The sequence below is a fragment of the Trachemys scripta genome, chromosome 22, assembly GCF_013100865.1.
Source record: "Trachemys scripta elegans isolate TJP31775 chromosome 22, CAS_Tse_1.0, whole genome shotgun sequence".
In the NCBI taxonomy this organism is placed as follows: domain Eukaryota; kingdom Metazoa; phylum Chordata; order Testudines; family Emydidae; genus Trachemys; species Trachemys scripta.
The window spans coordinates 10,575,535-10,597,595 of record NC_048319.1 but is presented as its reverse complement, the minus strand read 5'-3'; the positions used below and the strand labels follow the sequence as shown (position 1 = coordinate 10,597,595).

General features: G+C 41.5%; 1 protein-coding gene across 8 annotated transcripts in view; it reads left to right on the top strand.

Moving 5' to 3' along the window:
• The window catches only part of DOT1L (DOT1 like histone lysine methyltransferase), a 102,100-nt gene that overhangs the window by 9,605 nt on the left and 70,434 nt on the right, over positions 1–22,061 (top strand). For all 8 annotated transcript variants that reach the window (XM_034755628.1, XM_034755631.1, XM_034755625.1 and 5 more), the window contains exons 2-4: positions 12,501–12,544; positions 18,339–18,413; positions 20,816–20,879. In XM_034755628.1, coding sequence (XP_034611519.1) covers positions 12,501–12,544; positions 18,339–18,413; positions 20,816–20,879 — 183 coding nt within the window. The remainder of the gene's footprint in view (positions 1–12,500; positions 12,545–18,338; positions 18,414–20,815; positions 20,880–22,061) is intronic.

Sequence of the window (22,061 nt, the reverse complement as noted above, 5' to 3'; positions counted from 1 at the left end):
GAGTTATGATGACAATATTTACCAGCCTTTAAAATTAATCTGGTCTTTGAAAGTTTTGACAGTCTCATTACAAGTGCTGCATGCAGTATGAAGTCTGTGGTGGGTGTAACTTGTTGGACTGCCTTGCAGTCCAACAAGTTGAACTCATTGTAGGTACAGATCAGTAATTCCTTTCATTTTATTTTTTGGTCTCAACACCCTCAGAAACATCTTTCTTCTCTAGGACCTCGAGACTCCTTCAGGAGTATAGGTTTGTATTCTGGCATTTCGATGTGTCCATCACTGTAAGTAGACGTTCGCCTCAGATAGTTATGGTATTTCCATCTTGGATTAAATGAAAACATTTCCTAAAACTTAAATCCGACTGTATAAGGTACCAAATCAGCCACCGAATAAATAGGTAATGGTGTATGGGTGGGTATGTACATAAATAAAACTTAAGCGGTGAACAGAATTTCCTCCTCCCATTGAAAACAACATATATACATTTTATAGTTGGGTTCAAAGTAAATGAAATGCAGTTTCTGTCTCTTTAAAAACATGTAAAAAAATAAAAATTGCTATTAACATTCTTCTGGATAGTGGTATGTTCAGATCCGAAGGGCCCCTGTGGCTCTTGAAGTACATCCCATTTCCCTGGAAATGTTTAATGGTTGCTTTTCATTGAAGGTCAGTATAGGGTTTATTCTCTTGGGAACTCTTTGTCACCAAAAGATGCTGAATTCATTGGAATGCATTTGGTAGGCAAATTCTGTTAACCCATTGCACAGTTCTAAAACTCCTTAACATTAAACACACCAAGTTCTTTTGACTAATGCCCTTGGTGTCTCAATATTATTTCAGAATTTTGGAAGAAAATGTCCTTATCTTCTAATTTTATCCTTTTCGATTACTCCTTTCCCCATTCCTGTTCCTAATGGAACTTGAAATTAACATGACTATGACTTATTTATGTTCAAGCCATTAGTATGGTTTTGGACTAAGTGTTCATTTGTATCAGGAATAACATGTGCAGAGCATTCCCTTTGCTTAGGTCCTACATAGCGATATAAGTTCTGTCAATGAGAACATTTTGGCAACCACCTGCGTGGACACAGATTGGTTTATTTCAGTTTAATTTAACCCTTTTCCCAACTAACTTGACTTAAACCAAAAAATCATTTTTATACCAGAATAAGAGTGTCCATATCCAAACTATGGGTTTGTCTAAACACACAAGTTGTACCACTTTAGCTACACTAGTCCCACCCTTCTTACTGTGGACACAGTTTTACTGGTATAATTTTATTCCCATATGGTAGTGGTTTTCAACCTTTTTACATTTGCGGATCCCTAAAATATTTTGAATAGAGGTGTGGACCTCTTTTGAATCTTGGACATAGTCTGTGGACCCCCAGGGCTCCGTGGACCACAGGTTGAAAACCACTACTGTATGGGAAGGAGAACAAGCTATACCAGTATCAGGGGGTAGCCGTGTTAGTCTGTATCTACAAAAACAACAAGGAGTCTGGTGGCACCTTAAAGACTAACAGAATTATTTGGGCACTCACGAAAGCTTATGCCCAAATAATTCTGTTAGTCTTTAAGGTGCCACCAGACTCCTTGAAGCTATACCAGTATAAGCCATGTTCTACTGATGTAATTGTGTTCACACTAGGGGTTGTACTGCTTATAACTGTTTCTGTAGAAAATTGCACCCCCAACCAAAGTAGTTAGTACAAAAATAATGTGTAGAGTAGGCCTACACTGGTATAAATTTACACATTGAGTTATACCAGTGCAGCTTTCTCATGTAGACAAGGCCTCAGGCTCTGTTTACACTACAGTTTACATCAGAATAAGTTATGTCACTCGGGGATGAATAAATCCACCCTTCTGAGAGACATAAGTTAAGCGCCGGTGTGGACAGTGCTATGTCGGTGAGAGAACTTTTCCGGCTGACGTAGCTTCTGCCACTCCTGGGGGCTGGAGTAGTTAAGCCGATGGAAGAGCTCTCTCCTGTCGTTTTAGAGCAGCTACGTACTGGTGTAGCCGTGCCCTCAGTCTCTTGTTGGATAGATCACATATTAACAGAGAGATTGTCTCAAGGATACTTCCCTTCCAATGTGCTATCACATGAACCACTTCAATTGCACAACATTTGCAACATGTTTCTCAGGCAGCTACAGCAATTGCTTATGTGGAGATGTAAAAATATTTAATGCATTTTAGCTGTCTTAGTACAGTGTAGCAGGTGGAGACGAGGAGCCAGCGCTATATGGTCCAACAGTTCTGCAATCTAGATCTATTACTCCTACCCATAATATCTATTTGGTTCCCATACCAGTTTTGGAACCTCTAATCAGGAGCATATTTTCCCCATTAATTTATCTTGGCCCCAAATTCCCATTTTTTTTCTTTAGCAAAGCTTTTTTTTTGTGTGTCCCCCTTAAGAAGGCATTAATGCATTGCAGGTTTTACATGATGTCTTCTGGCCAGCTGTGTGTAGCGCTATAAATTACTTGAAGCTTTGATTGGAGCCTTGGTTGTGGTTTATGACCTTGTTATGTGAGAAATAATCTTTGAGCTCTAGCTCTTTGATTTAATGAAAATAAAGAGAATGGGGGCACATTGTCTGCAGGAGGGAGTCTAGAGATGTCTTTGATTTATACTGCCTCCTTGGTGTAAGGAAACCTTAGTTGCAAGGCAATTCAGAGGAAGCTTCTTGCTCCAGTGTGTAAGGGAAGTATTGTGTTCCAGTTGCTACACTGGTAAATGAATGACACCAACCTACTCTTAGCTGAAGGCTGATGGCATTAATGTGTCTAACCCTGCAGTATGAAATATTGCACAGATATGACTTTTTAGCTTTCTCTTCACTTTGTATTCAGAGGGTCCTGAGGCATGCGAGTATGAGCTCACCAAAAATTGGTAGTGCGTATGCCAAAGGGCCTGAAACTTCTGAGAGAGAGTTGCTAGCTGCACTGGAGATCTTGAGACTTCTCAATTCATTCGGTTCCCTCCCCAAACAGTGTCTTTCCCCCTTTTTCCCCATCATAGCTGGAAATGCTTCTTACATGGGTTTTCAGACTTTCACCATTGTCTGTTGATGTTTGTATCCAGAATGACTCCTGTCTTCAAACACTGAGCTGCATGTCTGCCTAGACAGGCTGAAAAATAGGCTTAAACTGTGTATGTTCTAAATCAGGGCGTACACAGATTTTGGCCGCACCTATAGCACTAGACTTTGAAAGGGAGCATCTGCATGCCACACAGTACTGTGGCGCACTCTCCTTCCCCTTTCTATCCCTCTGGGGCAGCCATAGCTCAGAGTAGAACCATATTGACACCTCTTTTGGATCTACCGAAAACCTTTTCACTTGAGCACAAATGGAAGAAACCTGGGGGATGTTACAGACACAGTTGACGCACTGATCACTTTACTTCAATGGGCAAAACAGGCTGTTTTCCTTGTCCCACCTTTGTGATGCCATTGCTAAGCAACCTTGTCTGTAGGTGACCACAAGGGTGTATACACCCCTTGATGGTGTGCTTACCATTGTGGTCAGCTGGGCCATGTTTTTGCTAATCTGCAGATTGGCCCTTTGCAATCAAAATACCTTTATCAAAGCATGAGGAGGTGCAGCAGTATTCTGAGACTGGCTAAGCAGTTGGGAGAGCCTGAACTGCTGCGATTTGGTGGCCAGGAGAGGAGTAGTTTCCAAAGTAAGGCCAGCTTCTGCCATGAGGGAGGTGACCCAAGCACAGGCAACATAGAACTGAACAAGCATTTTTTTTTATCAGTTTGCATCAGCTGCTGCTTCCTTTGAGTTGTACTGACTGACCTAGTAGTCATTGAAGGGCTCATGAGAGACCTCTTCCTCCTGGGTTGCAAATGCCTGACCACAACTAGCTTGCACATGCCCAAATGGTCTTGGGCAGCTCTTGCACAGTTCTGAAACTAGGCTTTGGACACCTTTCTTTGGGGAGGAAGTGTCCTAGTTGCTAGAATACTGAAAAGGGACTAAGGGGTCCTGGGTTCTATTCCTGGATCGTCCATTGGCTTGCTGAGTCATCTTGGCCAAGTCACATTCCCTCTCTTTGCCTCAGTTTCACCATATGTAAAATGAGGGTGTACTGACTTAATCAGTACATCTCAAAGCACTTTTACAAAGGAAAAGTGCTATAGAAGATGAAGGTGATATTCTCTGTAAGACCACCTCCTCAGTCCAACTTATTTGTGTGTGCCCATCCTCAACTTTTCAGTATGCGAAACCACCCCCACTGAAAAAATCTATTTCCTGCTTGTACTTCAGAATACCCCGTAGAACCCTTACACAGGGCATAGTGTATTTAAAGCACTCTACAGACAGTGACTGATCTCATAAATATTATCCTAATTTTACAGATGGGGAGAATAGGTAAATAGGTATTTATGCCATCTTAAGTTTTAGAAAACGTAACCCTCATGAGACTTGCTAAAAATATAGACTGCAGGACAGTTGTATGAGAATGAACTAAATATAAAAGGACATGCATCTGGAAGAGTGCTAGGATGTGGTTTCTCACTTCAGGCCCTGATAGTAAAACATTTTAATTGAATATGCATTTAGAAAAATGACTAAAGTGACACTTTCACAAATTTAAGAAATAGCTTTTTGAGATTCACTTTACATTAAGAACCTTTTCATCATTAAAATAACTCCCCCACCCCTCCCCCCCGTAAACATACCTGGGTGTCTGCGATGCAACGCTATCATGATACCTAGAAATAATTCTGAGATCCACACCTTTAAGATTTAATGTGGGAAGGTTTCTTTAAAGAGCACTAAAGCAAAACAGTGTAAATGGAGGGAAAAATTGTAGAGAAGGTTATGTAGTATTTCCTATTCAGTATTGCAACACTGGCCTTCATAATAACTGGGTAGATTGCAGCAAAAGTGTTGTAATAAACTGTCAAAGTTTGACATTTCAGTCTGATATTGTAGGCTTCTAATTCAGTTCTTTTCATTGGAAATTGCTACTGTATTAAAAACAAAAACATAGCCTTTTACTGAACTATTTTACCTATCTGTTTACTACTGTCTAGTACGGGGGTTGGCAACCTTTCAGAAGCGGTGTGCCGAGTCTTCATTTATTTACTCTAATTTAAAGTTTCGCGTGCCAGTAATACATTTTAACATTTTTAGAAGGCCTCTTTCTATAAGTCTATAATATATAACTAAACTATTGTTGTTTTAAAAACCTTATTTACTTTACAAATATTTAAGAAGCTTCATTTAAAACTAAATTAAAATGCAGAGCCCCCCGGACCGGTGGCCAGGACCCAGGCAGTGTGAGTGCCACTGAACGTGTGCCATAGGTTGCCTATCCCGGTCTAGTAGTAGTGTCCGCTACTGTGTTTGAACAGTGCTTAGTCCAGTGGGGCCCGATTCTTGGTTGATTCCCAGGTAATACAGTATGTAATGTAATGTAAACATGATTAATCCTTAATATCTGCTACTTCTAGTCTAGATAATGAGAAATATAGATGAAGATTGCCCTTAAAAGTTTGGTTTTCCTTGAATGACAGTCACAGAGAACTTCTTAAAAGAAAATGCTCAAACTTTTCAGGCAATATAAGAAATAAAAGTATATTCTAATCACAACAAACAATTCTGATAACAATAAGGAAAGGGAGTGGAGCATGGGATTGAGACCCATGTTCTAGTCCCAGCTCTGAACTTGCTTAGGCCTTGTTCATATTCAGAGTTCCATGATTTAATTTTAATTGAATTTAAAAACTGGTTCAAAACGGTGAGGCTATTTGATTAATTTTAAACCAGGATTCTATTAATTTTATCTTAATTCAATAAGGAGTCATACTAAATCAGAATAAACCAGTTTAAATTTACTTGAGTTTACACATTAAACTGGTTTTGCACTAGTTTAACTAAATCAGTTTAAAATCACACATTTAATTCAATTGGTGGAATTTGTATAGAGACAAGATCTCAGTGCCAACTGGGGCAACTCACCTTTTTCCCCTGAGGTCTGATCTACACTTGAAAATTAGATAGATATGTCAGTGTTGCTCACAGCTGTGAAAAATGTTGCGTCCTAGATGCAGCTAAGTCGATGGAAGTTTTCTTCCGAGAGGTGCATTAAATACCATTAGTGTAGGAAGTGTCTATGCCATGGCACTACCATCGCACGGCTGCAGAGCTGTAGTGTAGACATACCCTGATGAGTGTGTTTTCCCCATCTGTAAAAAGGGATAATTCTTTATCTCCCTCACAGGAATGTGGAGACTCATGGTATGTCTACAATACAAATGCTACAGTGATGCAGCTGCTGCAATGGAACTGGGCCACTGTAGTGCTTTAGTGTAGACTTGCCTGCAGTTATACTAACAAAAGGACTGTCATTGGATACTCTGGGGAACTGGTTTAAGATAACACAGAAAATAATCCGCTGGTTTCAGCTGCATTTCCACTGGGCTTGCCGGTTTAATTGTACTGGTATATATGTATACTGGCAAACCTTTTCAGGTGCAGATATGTAGGCTGGTATTTTCAAAAGTACCCAGCATTGACTGGCCTACTTCTTTGAAAATCCAAACCCATGATATTGTGGAGTGCTTTGAGGTCCTGTACAAGTACTAAGTTTTAACAAAATACCATCTTAAGTTGGAACAACTTGATATTTTTCTTTGGGTACTCAATTCTGCTGAATCAGTGACCAAATGATTTTCTTTTTCAAAGCAGTTGAGACAGATTGACTTCTGAAGCATATGGAAAGGCGTAGCCATGATTATGGAATATTGACTTTTTTTCACTGATGCTCCTTTTCTTCGTGCAAATGATACTTTTAAAAAAAGGATTTTAGGTAAATTAATAGGGACTAATTCTGCCTTTAGAAGCTTATGCTTATGCAGGACTCCTATTATGGCCAGCAGTACGTGTACCAGGGGCACAATTGGACTTTCATATTATGCACAGTGTGTACATGTTACTGTCATAATAAAAAACACCTGTTTGATATGGAAGTACTTTTTTATTTTTTATTTTTTCAGTTGAAGAGCAGGAAACCTGTTTTATTTAAACTTCTCCAGTGTTGACCTCTTGCTGTTTTCTGGTGTAAAGAACACTGGAACCATAGAGGAATATTATTTAATCATGGGCTATTGATCACTGATGGATGTACATGACATTTTAAATTGTATGCTTTACATGTATGCAGAGATCAGTTGATCCTTGATAGGATAATTTTGAAATCTGAAGCTATGCAATTGTAACCTCTAATATTCTTTAAAACTTGGCAAAATAATATTAAATTAAACAAACTGTATTGACATAACTTTGACTTGGATTTGAACCTACAAGTTATGTTTTAAAATGGTCTAAATGCCATTCTTGCTGTGTCTTGCTGTGGTTATAATGATATTACAGCCTATTGCAGTTAATTACTGCTTTGAGGCCCTAGCAATAGCTACCCCCAGGGAAAGGGCTGTCTCTTTTCGTTCTCTGTTTGTACAGTGCCTAACACAGTAGGTTTCTTGGCTGCGGCGAGGGCTCCTAGGCATGACAATTATACACCCAAATAATAGTGCTAATAACAGACGTTGCTTCGGCTTTAAATCTGAACCTCTTTTTGCTTGGGTGAGTATGTTTGAATGATGCCTGGAGTGTGGAATCCAGTATCCTAAGAACTGGTACTGTGATACTGTTAGTAGAGCTGGTCGGAAAATTTTCCAGCAAAACTGTTTTTTGATGCAAAATTGTATCTTCAATGAATTATTTTTGCAAAATATATCTGTTTTTCCTTGGAAAATATCATTTTCCCCCCCATCAAAATAATTTGGCTGGAAAACTTTAGATTTTAGCTGGAAACTCAAATGTGTGTGGAAAATTTCAATGAAAATAAGAGTTTTTTTTGTTTTTCATCGGATTTCAGCGGGAAAGAATTTGGATCACTTCTAGCTGTGTGTTAATACACTTACACATGATAATAACTAGTTATGAAAGTGGCATTGGACGTTAATGGTACTTGCTGTCAATTATGGACTGCATCTTTATTTTTGATACTTGTAGTTTAGATGACATTAAAGAGATAATGTTTCAGTATGAAATAATGTGCATTCATGTTGTTGAAAGGATTCCAAATATCTTACAAATGTCATAAATACAACTTCACTATAGAAATGCAGCCAGACCAACAAACAGCACCTAGCATGCTCCCCAAGAATGGGGGAAGGGGAAATTTGAACTGGGCGAATAGAACCCTTTCCTCTTACAAAAAGTGCTATGGGAGCTCTAATTATATACAGAGCAGACAGGACCTTTGGTTCTTGAGACTCCTCCAAAAGGTCTTTACATAGTATAGTGTGTGATATTTGGTTAACCTCCTTGGAAGGATGAAAAGTTGAGTTGATACGGTTTGGGAGTTGAATCTGTGATTCTAGGGAGTTGAAACCTGCTGCTTGTATAACTCAGCCATCCTCATCAGCGTTATAGACAATTGTAGGAGCACAAACAAGACACCTGACAACTGTTTAATGGTGTGTATGTATCTACTCCTATGAAGTCGTATAAAAGACAAAATGCCAGTTCAGCTTTACAGTTTTTTTTAAAGGTGATCGGCAAAGGAAATGAAATTGGGCTTGTGCCCTTCTTTGCCTTTATTATAAGTATGTGTGGTGTCACGTCTCCTCCTCCCCCCCCTCCCCCCCCCTGGTATTTTACCTTTTAGAAATATCAGGATCTCAAGTCTAGCGTGGCTGGAGGACTGGAAGGCAATGTTAGGGTTTGTCTGCACAGGGAAGTTTTACAAGTTAAAATTATATAGTTATACTAGTATGATCCCTCACGAGGACACTTACTCTGGTGGGAGAGTGACTTTTTTCAGTTTATTTTAAATCCAAGTGACAAGCGAAACTGAAAAAGGTGGTCTTATGCTTGAATAAGAGTGTGCATATAGGAGATTAAGTGGGGTGGAGTTATACTGGTATTAATTCACACCTTAAGTTGTACCAGTATATCTTTCCTGTGTAGAAAAAGCTTTGTGTTGTGTGATTTGTGTGTGTAGTGAGATTTCTGCACTTTAACCTGAAGGGCTAGGGAGTTGACTTTATTAACAAGCAGATTTTCTAACGGTTTTTACAGGGCATTTGAATTATAGATAACAAAAATGCCCTATAGTCCTGGTCTACTTGGAGTTTTTGTACCAGTATAGCTGTCTGTTGGGGTTCTACTTTATTGTAAAAAAAAAAAAAAAAAAAAAATCAATCCGCACCCCTAAGTGTGGACCCAGTTATACTGGTATAAATGTGCTTCTCTTGGTATAGAATTGGTATATATTCTTCTTCCCATATGGGAATATACTCTACTGGTAGATGTAAATTTATACTGGTGAGCTAGGTTCACACTAGGTGTGTGGTGTGGCTTTTTTAAACTGATTGATATGGTTAAAAAGGTATGACTTTTGTGCGTAGACAAGCCCATAAATACTTGCAAGAAAAAAATCTACAATGAAGACTAAACTTGCCATTTGTGGTATTTCTAAGGCTATACTATGCTACAGACTTCTGCTGGCACAGCTCTGTCGGTCAGGGCTGTGAAGAGGTGTGATCCCTGACTGACAGAACTGCTGTTGGAAGAAGCCCCACGCTTATACTGTAGCTATACAGTACCAGCAAAGCACTCCTAATATGGACATGGCCTGAGTTGAAAAGTTAAGGGAAATATGAATGGGGAAATGAGAATCTTGAAGAACAGGATAGTGAAACGAGTAGTTTCGTTAATGTATGCAATGTCTGTATACACCCACTCCTGGAGTAGCTGGATCCATGCAGTGTTGCTGTTGGATCTCGATCAGGACTTTAGACTGGTGGGGCTGAGTTCTGGAGACTTCACAGCATTGGCTTCCTAGCTTCTGGATTAGGAAGGTGACTTTTCTCTACCTCTGTGGTAAATTAGCTGCAAAATGGCAGTGGGAGGCCACAAAGGATAAGAGCTCTAGTCGGGGTGCAATTTCCCAATGGAAGATGGCTGCCCTCCCTTTCTTCTTGGTGGCTTTCTTCTTGAACGAGAAGATTTTATTTGGAGTTAACAGCCATAGTCAGTTCATCCCATTCATTTGGAATACTAAGGAATGTGATTAAAAATAACTTCCGTTTTGAATTTCAATGCCATTGAAGCAGAATGAAGTAAATTGCTAAATTGATTGTGTGCTGTTTTGCCCCACAAGTGAGTTTTCTGGTGTGTGCAGCATAACTACAGAGATACTTATTTGCACTGTTGGTGCTGTTACACCGTTGATTCCCATCCACACTGGCATTCCACCAGTTGAGAATGGTACAGTGGCGGATGATGTGATGGGTAGCATTGCTTGGAGCAAGCATGATCCAAATCGGATCACCTGTGGTGTGTTAGGAGCATTTTTGTGTGTGGAGCTCTGGAATGTTACAGAGCATACAAAGAGGACCACATGGTGGTTAGTAGGTCCAACTTCACTGCTTAGCCAATTACTTGGTTTCTGGTTTCCTTTGTTAGTTTTACTCCTTAGGTATTTTGTGTCTGCTGCCACCCCTGGAAAGTTCTAGGATTTTCACATCTGAGGCCATGTCTACACTAGCACTTATGTCGGCAAAACTTTTGTTGCTTGGGGTCTGAAAAAATCACCCCCCCCTGAGCGACATAGGTTTTGCCGGCATAAGCACTCATGTACACAGCACTATGTTGGCAGGAGATATTCTGTCGCTGAGGTAGCTACCACCAGTCATTGAGCTGGTTTTATTATGTTGACAGGAGAGCTCTCTCCTGCCTCAGCATAAAACAGCAAGTGATCTTTAAGTGTAGACGTGGCCTGAGTCTGAGACTACTGATCCCAGACAGCATGATTCTTCAGTTACAGCCTTAAGTTAAGACATTCTAAAAATAAACCCCCTTCCTGGCAGTCTAGAGAGCAGTTTCTTTCATACCTGTGCCTGAGTCAGTAGGTTAACAGATGTTTGCCCTTCCTTATCTCTATCCCCTTTCATTGTCTCCTGAGATTCCTGTTCAAGCCAGTACCTAATTAACATATTACCTGTGTGTGTGCAGGTTGCATGGCATGAGGATTTGCTACCACAGTATTTGTCCTTTACCCCATGCTGAAATTGGTTTTTAAAAGTAAGACTTGATGTTATGAAGCCAAATTTAAAACTGGGTATGTATAATAGGAAACCTACATATCCCCAAATTTGGCTGTGAGAAATACGGATTTAGATTGTGTATAACTTCCATACCACTGAGAGAGAATTCAGAAATCAGTAAAAGTCTATAAGCTAGGTGTGTGCTACGCATGGGACTAAATAATATATATACTATATGTATAAGTGATCGCTATGTCACAAATGCATTCTATCATCGTCTTTGATCACTTTGCCTGCAGCCTGCCCTTGCACAACTTTTAAAATGTCAAACATCCCCCATTTTTCTTTTAAATCATCTGCATTTAAATGTTTCCTCTTTTCCTCAAATGTGGAATTTCTTACCCACAAGCCCTTCAAAAATTACCCTGCCTGAGGCCCAGGATGGGAAATTCAGATCTTGGAGGCTCAGCACTTGCCTTTTGTTCAGGAAAGTTTTTTCTTTTTTTTTTTGTAATTAAAAAGTTATGACACTAGGTTATTTTTAGAGATTTCTGTGGTGCCTTCTGAGCCCTTTACAGTTGGACTCTTGGTAACTATGGCTCTGGGCTTTGCAGGATGGATACAATAAAATATTCAGAACCCCCCATAATTTTCCTAAAACAGACTGTTCTGTAACGTGGCACCTGTCTGATATGACACCTGCACAAGGATTTTATTGGCACTCATGGGATGAGACCTGCAGAACTCACTTGTGGCTTTACCTAAGTAATATGGTATTCCAAACACATGCCAGTAGAACCTTTGTATCGCACAATCCTGTGTGTGTATGTGTAATGTAATGGACAATTTCAATGGCTTTATAGTGGTAGAAAGGCTTTGATATAGCTAGTGTTTGGTGTTGCCAGTTTTTATCACTAATATCCATTCTTATTGTTTAGCTGATAGTTTATTTTAAAAAGCCGTTTGCTGATTTAGAATCCTATTCCACATATGGAGATGTAAGCGTGTGCCAGATGCGCAGTGGATGAAATCAACTGTTTGTTATGTAACTTGCATTCAAACACCCACCTCGCACTAGTAATCCCCAAGGGTATTGACAATAAAATTTCTTATTTTCAAGAAGTGATGGTGACATAAGTGAAAGGGCAGTTTTTAAAAACGGTTTAGTGGTCTCTGGAAACTCGAGAAAACCTAAGAAGCTTTATTGTCTCTCGAGAAATGTACATTTTGAATATATTAACTAGGCTGGGTGGCAATTAAGGACTCCTGCCTCTGTGTAACTCCTAATCTACTTTAGAAGGTTGAGTCCTGTAATCTTTGGGGATTGATATGAACGGTGTTCTCCAGATGTCTGTTTGAAACTGCTTCTCTTCTCTCTCCCCCCCCCCCACCCCTCCTTTAATTTCAGGACAAACACCATGATGCTGCTCATGAAATCATTGAGACAATTCGGTAAGTGTTCAATGTAGAACTGGACAGAACCTTCTTTTTTTTTTTTCTCATGTTGGTATTGCTGTATGTCTCAAATTAGACATTGGGTGGGGGGAAGGAGAGGGCAGGGGAATCAAAATACAGAGGAAGACAGTAGTTGAATTATGCTGTAGCACAGGCCTGCACAACTCGTAAAGCGGCGAGGGCCATATTACTCCAAAGAAAACAGCTGAGGGCCAAAACCCCCTGAGTGCCCCCAGCCCTTCCGAAACACAACCCCCCCCCCCGAGCGCTGCCCACCCCACGGAAACAACCCCCCCAGCGCTGCCAGAAGATTCCCCTCCTCCCCCTCCCCCCCCCAGCGCCACCTGCCCCGTGGATACAAACCCTCCTTCCCCAGCGCCGCCCCACCGAAACAGCAGTATTGAACCACGGTAATGTGTTATAGTGGGCCTCTAAGGTAATCTAATTAAGGAAAACGAAAAATGTCTTTTTGCTGGAAGTAGAATAAGATCTTCCCCCCACTTTGTAATCAATTGCCCTGTTGAATGAGGTGTGAATGAGGAAGGTGTGGAAGGCAGCACCTCCAGACAGCTGCAACTCTTGGAGAGGCTCTAGGATTTTTGCCGCCCCACACAAAAAAATTTTTAGCCGCCCCCCCTTTTTTTCCCCGTGTCCCTCTGCCCCCAGCCCCGCCCCAATTCCACCCCTTCCCCAAATCCCCAGCTCCGCCTCCTCCCCTGGCGTGCTGCATTCCCCCCCCCCCCATTGCTTCCTGCGGGCCCCCCACGACCTCCCGCCCTAGCTCGCCTCCGCTCCGCCTGCTCCCCTGGGCATACCGCCGCTCCGCTTCTCCCCCCTCCCTCTCAGGAGAGGGAGGGCAGAGAAACAGAGCAGCGGCGCGTTCAGGGGAGCAGGCGAAGCAGAGGTGAGCTGGGGTGGGGGGGCGCAGGAAGTAACGGGGGAGTAGAGGAACCACTCCAGCTCACCTCTGCCACCTCCCCTGAGCGCCCTGCCGCTTGGCTTCCCCTCCCAGCCTTGCTGTGCAAAACAGCTGTTTCACGCGTGGCAAGCCTGGGAGGGAGGAGGGAGAAGCAGAGTGGCGGCGGCGCGCTCAGGGGAGCAGGCGGAGGCAAGCTAGGGCAGCGAGGGCACTTTTTCCCCATGCCCCGGAGTCAGCACCTATGATGGCCAGAGCCAGAATGCCACCCCTAGAAATGTGCCGCCCCAAGCACCTGCTTGTTTTGCTGGTGCCTGGAGCTGGCCCTGGGAGAGGGGATGGGAGCCAGACTAGATCAGTAGAACAGGTCAGCCACCGATTCGCTACTCGCCTCCTCAGCCCCCCTCCCCCGGCTTGCCTCCTCAGCCCCTGCCACTGCCCGCTCGCTCGCCTCCTCAGCCCCACACCCCTCCGGCTTGTCGGCTCACCTGCCCCCCCGCCACTGCCCGCCCACTCGCCTCCTCAGGCCCCCCCCTCCCCTGCCACGGGCTCACCTGCCGCCTCCCGCCATTGCACACCCGCTCGCCGCCTCAGCCCCTCACTCCTCCAGCTCGCCTACTCACTCCCCGCCACTGCCTGCCCGCTCGCCTACTCAGCCCCACTCCCTAACCCGCCGTTTGCCTACTCACCCCCCTGTGGGCTGCACAGTGAGCCCACCTACTCAGCCCACGTGGGCCGCATGTTGTGCAGGCCAGCTGTAGCAGAACTAACCCTGTACGCTAATCAGATTTGCATAACAGTGCTGTAAAAAGAACAGGAGTACTTGTGGCACCTTAGAGACTAACAGATTTATTTCAGCATAAGCTTTCATGGGCTGCAGCCCACTTCTTCAGATGCACTTTCTATAAAAATGTTTTTAGAGGTGCTCTTAGTGATGAGGTGATGCAGTAACTTCTCCTCCCCATGCCCGCAACTTAATCTTAGTCTGAAACACTCTGTTCCAGTCTGTGGTTGTTCTAACTGAAATTGTACAACAGTACCAAATTGTATGTTGTTGTTTTTTTATAACGAGGATTTTAAAATTCAGTCTTTGGAAGCATAAGGCTAGGAACTAAACAAACAAACAAACAAAAACAAACCACCACCACCATCTACCGTCTCTTGTTAAGTTCTGGCCCAATTTAAGCTTACACTGTTTACTTTTATTTCTTAAAATATTTCACTGTGGCTACAACTGTGCAGTGCCACTGGCACTCAGAATGGTCGGGAGGGCTGCCTATATGAGTGTTCCTACTGTTAGTGGAGCTGCATCAGTGGGAGGGTGTGGCTGAAATACTACTGTAAAGAAGGCTGAGCGTAAGAGGGTTGCATGTTTTCAGGCACCATTACAGCCACACATAGTTGTGACACAGCAATAATTCATACTCGCTGTGGTTTTGGCAGCATTAGGAAAAATTTGCTGGGCAGAAACAGTCCCTAATACAACTGGGTTTTTTGTTTATCCACAACAGAGAGTCATATTTTAAAATTGTTTTCAAGCATACTTGGCCTGTGTTTGTGGATAGAAAATAATGTTATCCATGTGAAGGGACTATGGTTTAGCCTTGTTCCTTGACGTTTCTTTTTTTAACTCACAAAGGCCTTGTCTAAAACTTTTTCAACCATTGCTGACAGCATTTCAGCTGTAGTAACATTAGTAAGATTGGGAGCCCTAGCTCTCTGGCTCGGACATCTGTTTTCAGTAGCACGCCAGTTAAACTTGCTCAGAGCAGGTTTAACTGTTGCGCTCCTGAAAGTGGCTGCTGGAGTAGCAGAGTCACCTGCACTAGGACTTTCTATGTGCACATCAGCCAATGGCAAGAAGAGTCAATGCTAGAACACAATTGGGCCACAATCACGTTTCACAGCTTTATTGTAAAAATGGGGATTTCTGTAGTGCATAGTATCAGGGGGTAGCCGTGTTAGTCTGTATCTACAAAAACAACAAGGAGTCTGGTGGCACCTTAAAGACTAACAGATATATTTGGGCATAAGCTTTCGTGGGTAAAAACCTCACTTCTTCAGATGCATCTGAAGAAGTGAGGTTTTTACCCACGAAAGCTTATGCCCAAATAAATCTGTTAGTCTTTAAGGTGCCACCAGACTCCTTGTTGTTTTTGTAGATACAGACTAACACGGCTACCCCCTGATACTATGCACTACAGAAATCCCCATTTTTACAATAAAGCTGTGAAACGTGATTGTGGCCCAATTGTGTTCTAGCATTGACTCTTCTTGCCATTGGCTGATGTGCACATAGAAAGTCCTAGTGCAGGTGACTCTGCTACTCCAGCAGCCACTTTCAGGAGCGCAACAGTTAAACCTGCTCTGAGCAAGTTTAACTGGCGTGCTACTGAAAACAGATGTCCGAGCCAGAGAGCTNCTACAAAAACAACAAGGAGTCTGGTGGCACCTTAAAGACTAACAGATTTATTTGGGCATAAGCTTTCGTGGGTAAAAACCTCACTTCTTCAGATGCATCTGAAGAAGTGAGGTTTTTACCCACGAAAGCTTATGCCCAAATATATCTGTTAGTCTTTAAGGTGCCACCAGACTCCTTGTTGTTTTTGTAGTGCATACAGGGCCTTAAAATACTCTTGTAACTATCAGTCTTACCCATGTACCAAATTAACCACAGTGCATACTTCTTGCTTATGCTAGTAAGTTGTCCTGTGGAGGTGTGAGGTGAGAGGATACAGAGCTGACCACTGGCTTGAAAAGTTGTGATATGAACAGTTGTTTGCTGCACACTGGCCTAGTTTGTGGGGGAAAAAATTGCAGAGATCAAAAAAGTGAGGTTTTAAGGAGGTGTCTTCATTAGAAGAATAGCAAGAAATGTAGTTCACAGATACTTACTGTTATGTTTTTTTTTTTTTTTTGTAAGGTGCTGAATGTCCTAAAGAGCAATGAGAAGAGAAATATTAGATTTAAGATTAAGTCATTTGGATACAAAATGCCTCTCTCACATTGGCTGTTTGGGACATTTTGTGCACCTTTAGCCTATTCAAAATAAAACCAGGTCGCTTTTCAGCATAGTAAAATGAGGAAAAGTGATTTTACAAAAATGGCACTTTTAATCAACAGATCTGCTTCCTGTACACATGCAATCATGTCTTCTGATTTTGTCTAAAATGTGGTTCTTTTTTGTTACGTATTTTTGCTACTATTAATTCTACTGCAAAGTCAACACAGAGATGCGGGAGAGAACCTGGAATATTTATAACATAGGGTATGTCTATACATACAGCTGCAGCGCATGTGGTGAAGACGCTCTCTGCCAATGGGAGAGCTCTCCCATCCGCATAGAAAACCCACCACCATGAGCAGCATAAGTTATGTCTGTGGGAAAACCGCTCCCGCTGACATAATGCTGTGCACGCAAACGCTTATGTTGCTCTGACTTATGTCGCTTGCAGGGTGGAATATTCACACCCCTAAGCGACACAAGTTTTGCTGATGCAGACTGTAGTGTAGACATAGCCTAAGTTTCTGTTGCATAATCTTTTAGCCTGGGTGATCCACAAGTCAGAAAGAACTCTGCTTGACTGTCAGATCCCTGGTTGTCAAGATGCAGTTTCAGAAATGTTCTTTCTAGTGAGCTGAGAAAATTTGATACAAAAATGGAGATGATAAACATGGAACCCCACCAAACCATCATTGGAGTCCTTATAGGGCCACAAAGCATAGCGGTGTAACTCTTTAACTGTTTGTTTCTGTTTTGAAAAAAACGAAACAAATGCTATAGAGTATTCAAGTAATCAATCTGTCCATAATATCAAGACCTAAGGGAGAGAAAATGTGATTCCCAATGGTATTTTATAGAGCACTCTGTATTTTGGGTGATGCTTCGGATCACTGTTGCTCAGTTTGATGCTTAGAAGGGAAAGGGTGTGAAACCCCTTTTTCTGATGTGGCTTCCCCAGCCCTTTACAAAGACTTTGTCACTCCAGTGACTTGCCATCCAGACTGGGGCCCTCATTGTTAGCTTTTAAATTGTCTTTGAAAATAATTAAAATTTTTCACATTTGAAATGCAAGGCAGAACTCTGTATTTCTTTTGCCAGATTTAGCTCGTCAGATATACTGGCAGCAGCTGTCAGTTTTCCATTTTTAATAGGAGCAGAATACAGGGCAGTATTAATACAGCCTGAAAAAAACACACGCCTTTAAAACAAACAAATATCAAAACCACTATCAAGTCTATTTCAAGATGGGTCATTTAAGTGGAAGTACAGCACACTGCACTAGTCGAGGGAGTGTGGCCTTCTCACACCAACTCTTTTGGAGGTTTCATTTGTGCTGAGGACTGCTGTGCATTTTCAAACATCAGGTTGCAGGAGATGACTTGTATCTATGTGTGGCGAAATAGCAAGTAGCTTTGTCAAAGGAAGTGGTCGTTCATAACTTATTAAAAAATAAATGCATTTCAGAATGATTGTTTCTGTGCTTCACGTTTCCCATTAGATTAGCATTAGCTGTGGTTTTTATTTTTACATCAACTAAGTATATTTGTCACTTCATTGTGAAGTCAAAATTGAGTTCATGCCTATTCAAGAGCTTTATAGTTCTGCCAGTGGTAATGGGCACTTAACTTCATATTCACTCTTGTGTTGAATAAAAACTCTTCCAGCCCCATAATTAGCATTTTGTGATGTCTACCTCGCTTCTCACAATATTGCAGTCTTTCATGCTTTCTGTAACACGGTCTTTAATTTATAGGAACGTCAGTCTAGAATCCAGGCAGATTGCTGCTTCAGTAAAAGTAAAAACTGCCTCGTTAAACACTAATGTAAAAGAATTGGGGGTCTATTGTATTCTGATTCTTGTCTCATTGCAGGTGGGTCTGTGAAGAAATCCCAGATCTCAAGCTTGCCATGGAAAATTATGTTTTAATTGACTATGATACAAAAAGGTGAGAGGAACCCTCCCTTCCCCAGAAGGGCAGGCCTAAATGGCTTGTTGTGAATTGGTCTAAGAATAACTAATTACAGACACTGCAAACTGAGCTGAAGTTTTCTTTTAGAACTGGCTTCAGACTCTACAAAGTTATTTTGGTGGGAAATGTGTAACAGGAGTATTGGCAACGGCTGTTGGATTTAAGGACATAATTGGAAACTTCACATAGCAGAAAGCTGAGCTGGTGCACGTTGGAATTACTCACCCTGAAACAATGATCTGTATCTGTGCTGTTGGGCTAAAGCCAGCGTTAGGAATCTGAATGGCATTGAAGTTTCTGCTTTTGTAGTAACTAAGACTTCTTGTTGGAAAACACTATGCCAGAGCTGCCCATGGCACCACTGATTTTTCTCTCCATGTTTGTGGAAGGTTAACTTTCCCCACTCCTCTCCTATTCAGAATCAAATACGAGTGGTGACGCTATAAAAACAGAGTTTCAACTCAAACTGTTCCGACAGCCTCTGTCTCTGGAGAAGTAGGAGCAGTGCCCGATTCACAGAACTATGTGAAAACACCTACTACATGGACTGGCTTGACAGGGATGTGTTGGAGTCTGCCCTGTGGGTAGAGATTGGGAGGGACAGAATCTAACCCTATGGAATTCTTTCGTTTGTAATAAGTTCATTTTTGGCTCAGTTTGACTGCACTAACTGAGAATGGAAATAGAGATGACACTTGCCTGCAGCTAAGTTGTGGTTTATGAAAATCCATGGAATTTCTTTTATGGAAAAGATCAAAGTTCACCGGTGTCCACAAAGTGATCATGTCTCCTGATAGGGATTGGGACAGGTGAAACGGAATCAGATCCTAATTCAGCATTAACTGTTTGAGCACCTGGATGGCTTTTGCAATATAAAAGGACCGCTCTTTGGTGCTATATTATTCCTTTTATTTTATATGTTTTCATCCTACTCGGCCCTCCAGCCTCCCAGGGAATTAAATAGGAGTAGTGAGAGCTCAGTACCTCTTAACGTCAGGTCTATGGTTTATATGCTGATATTCTAATACAATAATTTTGTGGTACTGGTGGGGTTTGTGTAGGTGTGCAGCCTCACTTTTTGTCAGCAATGATACTGAATAAAAGAAGAAACCATCTATCCTCAACCACACCTCACTTATTTCTCAGAAGCTGTTCAAAGAAGCCCTAAACCTGTCATTCTGGTAATAGTTTAATCAGTTTATTTTCCTTGGGGGGGGGGGAAAAAGAATTATTTGAAAAATTAATCCTAGAAGATTGGCTGCAGTGCTGCAAATGCAGAGAATGGGAATGAAAACCAGCGTATTATGGAAACACAAATATACACTCATAAATAGTACTTTTCAGTCTCGCCTGTTTTTATTAACATGGAATTAAAAACTGTCAATTGGCAGCCCAAAGTGAGTGCAAAGTAACAGTGTTCTCAAATAAGGAGTCTTAGCTAGTTGTGGTAGTGAAGTCAAGTTAATGAGAAGTTAACTTCCTTCCCTTCTCCTCTGTTTTTCCTCCTCCCTTCCTGTCTTGGGGTTGCTGTGGGATATGTTACTCCAATTACCCTGTGGACTGGCTTTTCTGCTGCTGCTTTCTGGACTCTAGTTATTTAATGACAGTGGGACTGGCAGGTATCCTTCCCCCCCTTGACCCGAAATGATTCTGTAATTCTCTCAGCCTCTGCAATTAAGGTGCCTGGCTAAACTGTGAACCCAGCTAACCCACAGAACAAGTAGTATGCTTCCCTCGTAAAGCAGGTGTCTGGAGGATGAGGTTTATACTGTGAAGGAGTTGTATTACATGGCACACTGCGTGTTAGAACAGAATAGAACTGAGCTCTGGATAAGTGTTTGACTAGCTTCATAGCTGGATATGGTGGACACAGGAAGGAACAAAGCAGAGCACATTAAAAGTGTAGTGCCTTAAACTTTTTTTGCATGTAGGGAAGTGGGAGGAAGCTAAGAGGGCCCATGGAAATTTCCAGCTTGAATTCCTGATAGGTCAGAAAGGAAAAACGTAAGGTAACATCAAGTTATCTCCATAACTTAATTTTCCCCACTAATTACAATCTTTGGAAGTTGAACGTTGAAATCCGTTTCCTTAGAAGAACTCTGCTTCAATCACCTGGATACCATGTGTAGAATTTCTCATGAATCATTGGGCTGCTAAAGTCTCTTTAAGGAAACTTTGTAAAAGTGTAAAATTGTGTAAAGAATTAATGATCGTTGCAAAAAGAATTACAGCTACAGTATGTACACTTTAAAAAATGTAGGTCAAATGTTGTGTCTACCAACCTTGGCAGTGTTCCTTTAATGTGCATAGCTGAGCATTTCAGGACCACCTTTAGACTGTTAACTGACTAGCGAACTTTGCTTTTTTTCCTTTCCCAGCTTTGAAAGCATGCAGAGGCTTTGTGACAAATACAACCGTGCCATTGATAGCATTCATCAGTTGGTAAGTATTTACCTTTGTTATGCCGTGATGCCTATCTAGTTGGCTTTATTCAGGCTAGTGGTTTCAAATTCATGTACAGAAAATGACAACCAAGAAGGGCTGACTTTCTTAGCGCTCAGTTGTGTGTTTGCTTAAACACCAGCACCACCATTACAGCATTTCCATTCATTCAGGAGTTAATAAATCATCTATTAAACCTTGCTTTCTGGGCCAAAACTTGGCACTTGAGGATTTAGCCTTGGAGTGAATTTATATCTTTATATAATAATGACTTAATTTTTCTAAAATACAGGTTTGCAGCCTCTTAGTCCCTAATGTGCAGTTGGCACTCCTGCTTGGACGTTTGAAATAGCTGAGTTACCTTTGAAAAAGGGTTTCTTTGCATGCACCATACCTAGCTTTTTCATCAGAAATTTCACAGGGATTTAATGTATGCACGTTTCTTGTGTGTGTGGGGATTGAGACTTAAAGGTTCCTTAATAGTCCAGATTAACTCTCTTGTGTATCGTGGCGATGATCCATAGATTAAGAATTCCCTTACTGTTCAGTAAAGCTATATTTTAGAGCTGAGCTGTTCTGTTCCAAAGGATCAATCACTGTGAAGGAAGAACTGGAATGAAATCTAATTTAATAGATTTCTAATAGGTAACTTTTTTGGTTTTCTTACCCAAGTTTAAGGCTGGTAATGAAACATAGTAAGTATAATCTAATATTAAGAATTTTACTTAATTTATGGAATTTAGATACCAGTTCTGTCAGTAGTGGGTGAAAACCTTATCTACTATCTGTCACTGTACTTAACACTTATCCAATTTAATACTACATCTTATTCTATAAAAAACACAATGTAGGGGCCTTATGAAGTACTTTGACCTATCAAACACATGTTGGGGGCTGTAATCTTATTTTAGAGGAGCATTCAAAATAAATCTCAGAAAGATATGGCCAGTAGGTTAGAACTTCTCCCAGACTTTGCACCACATTGGCATCCACATATCGTTTGCCTGCTTCATAGATGCTGGCCACTTTAATCTCGTCTTTGTTAATAGCTTAAAAGTTGGAATTCTTCAGCATTTACAGTCACTCACTGAAGTGAGAATCTAGTCAGTTTCACTCTGTCCTGCCAGTGCCCTGCTTGAATGTAGGAGCCCAGGCTAGCTGACATAAGGAGCAGAAATAGTG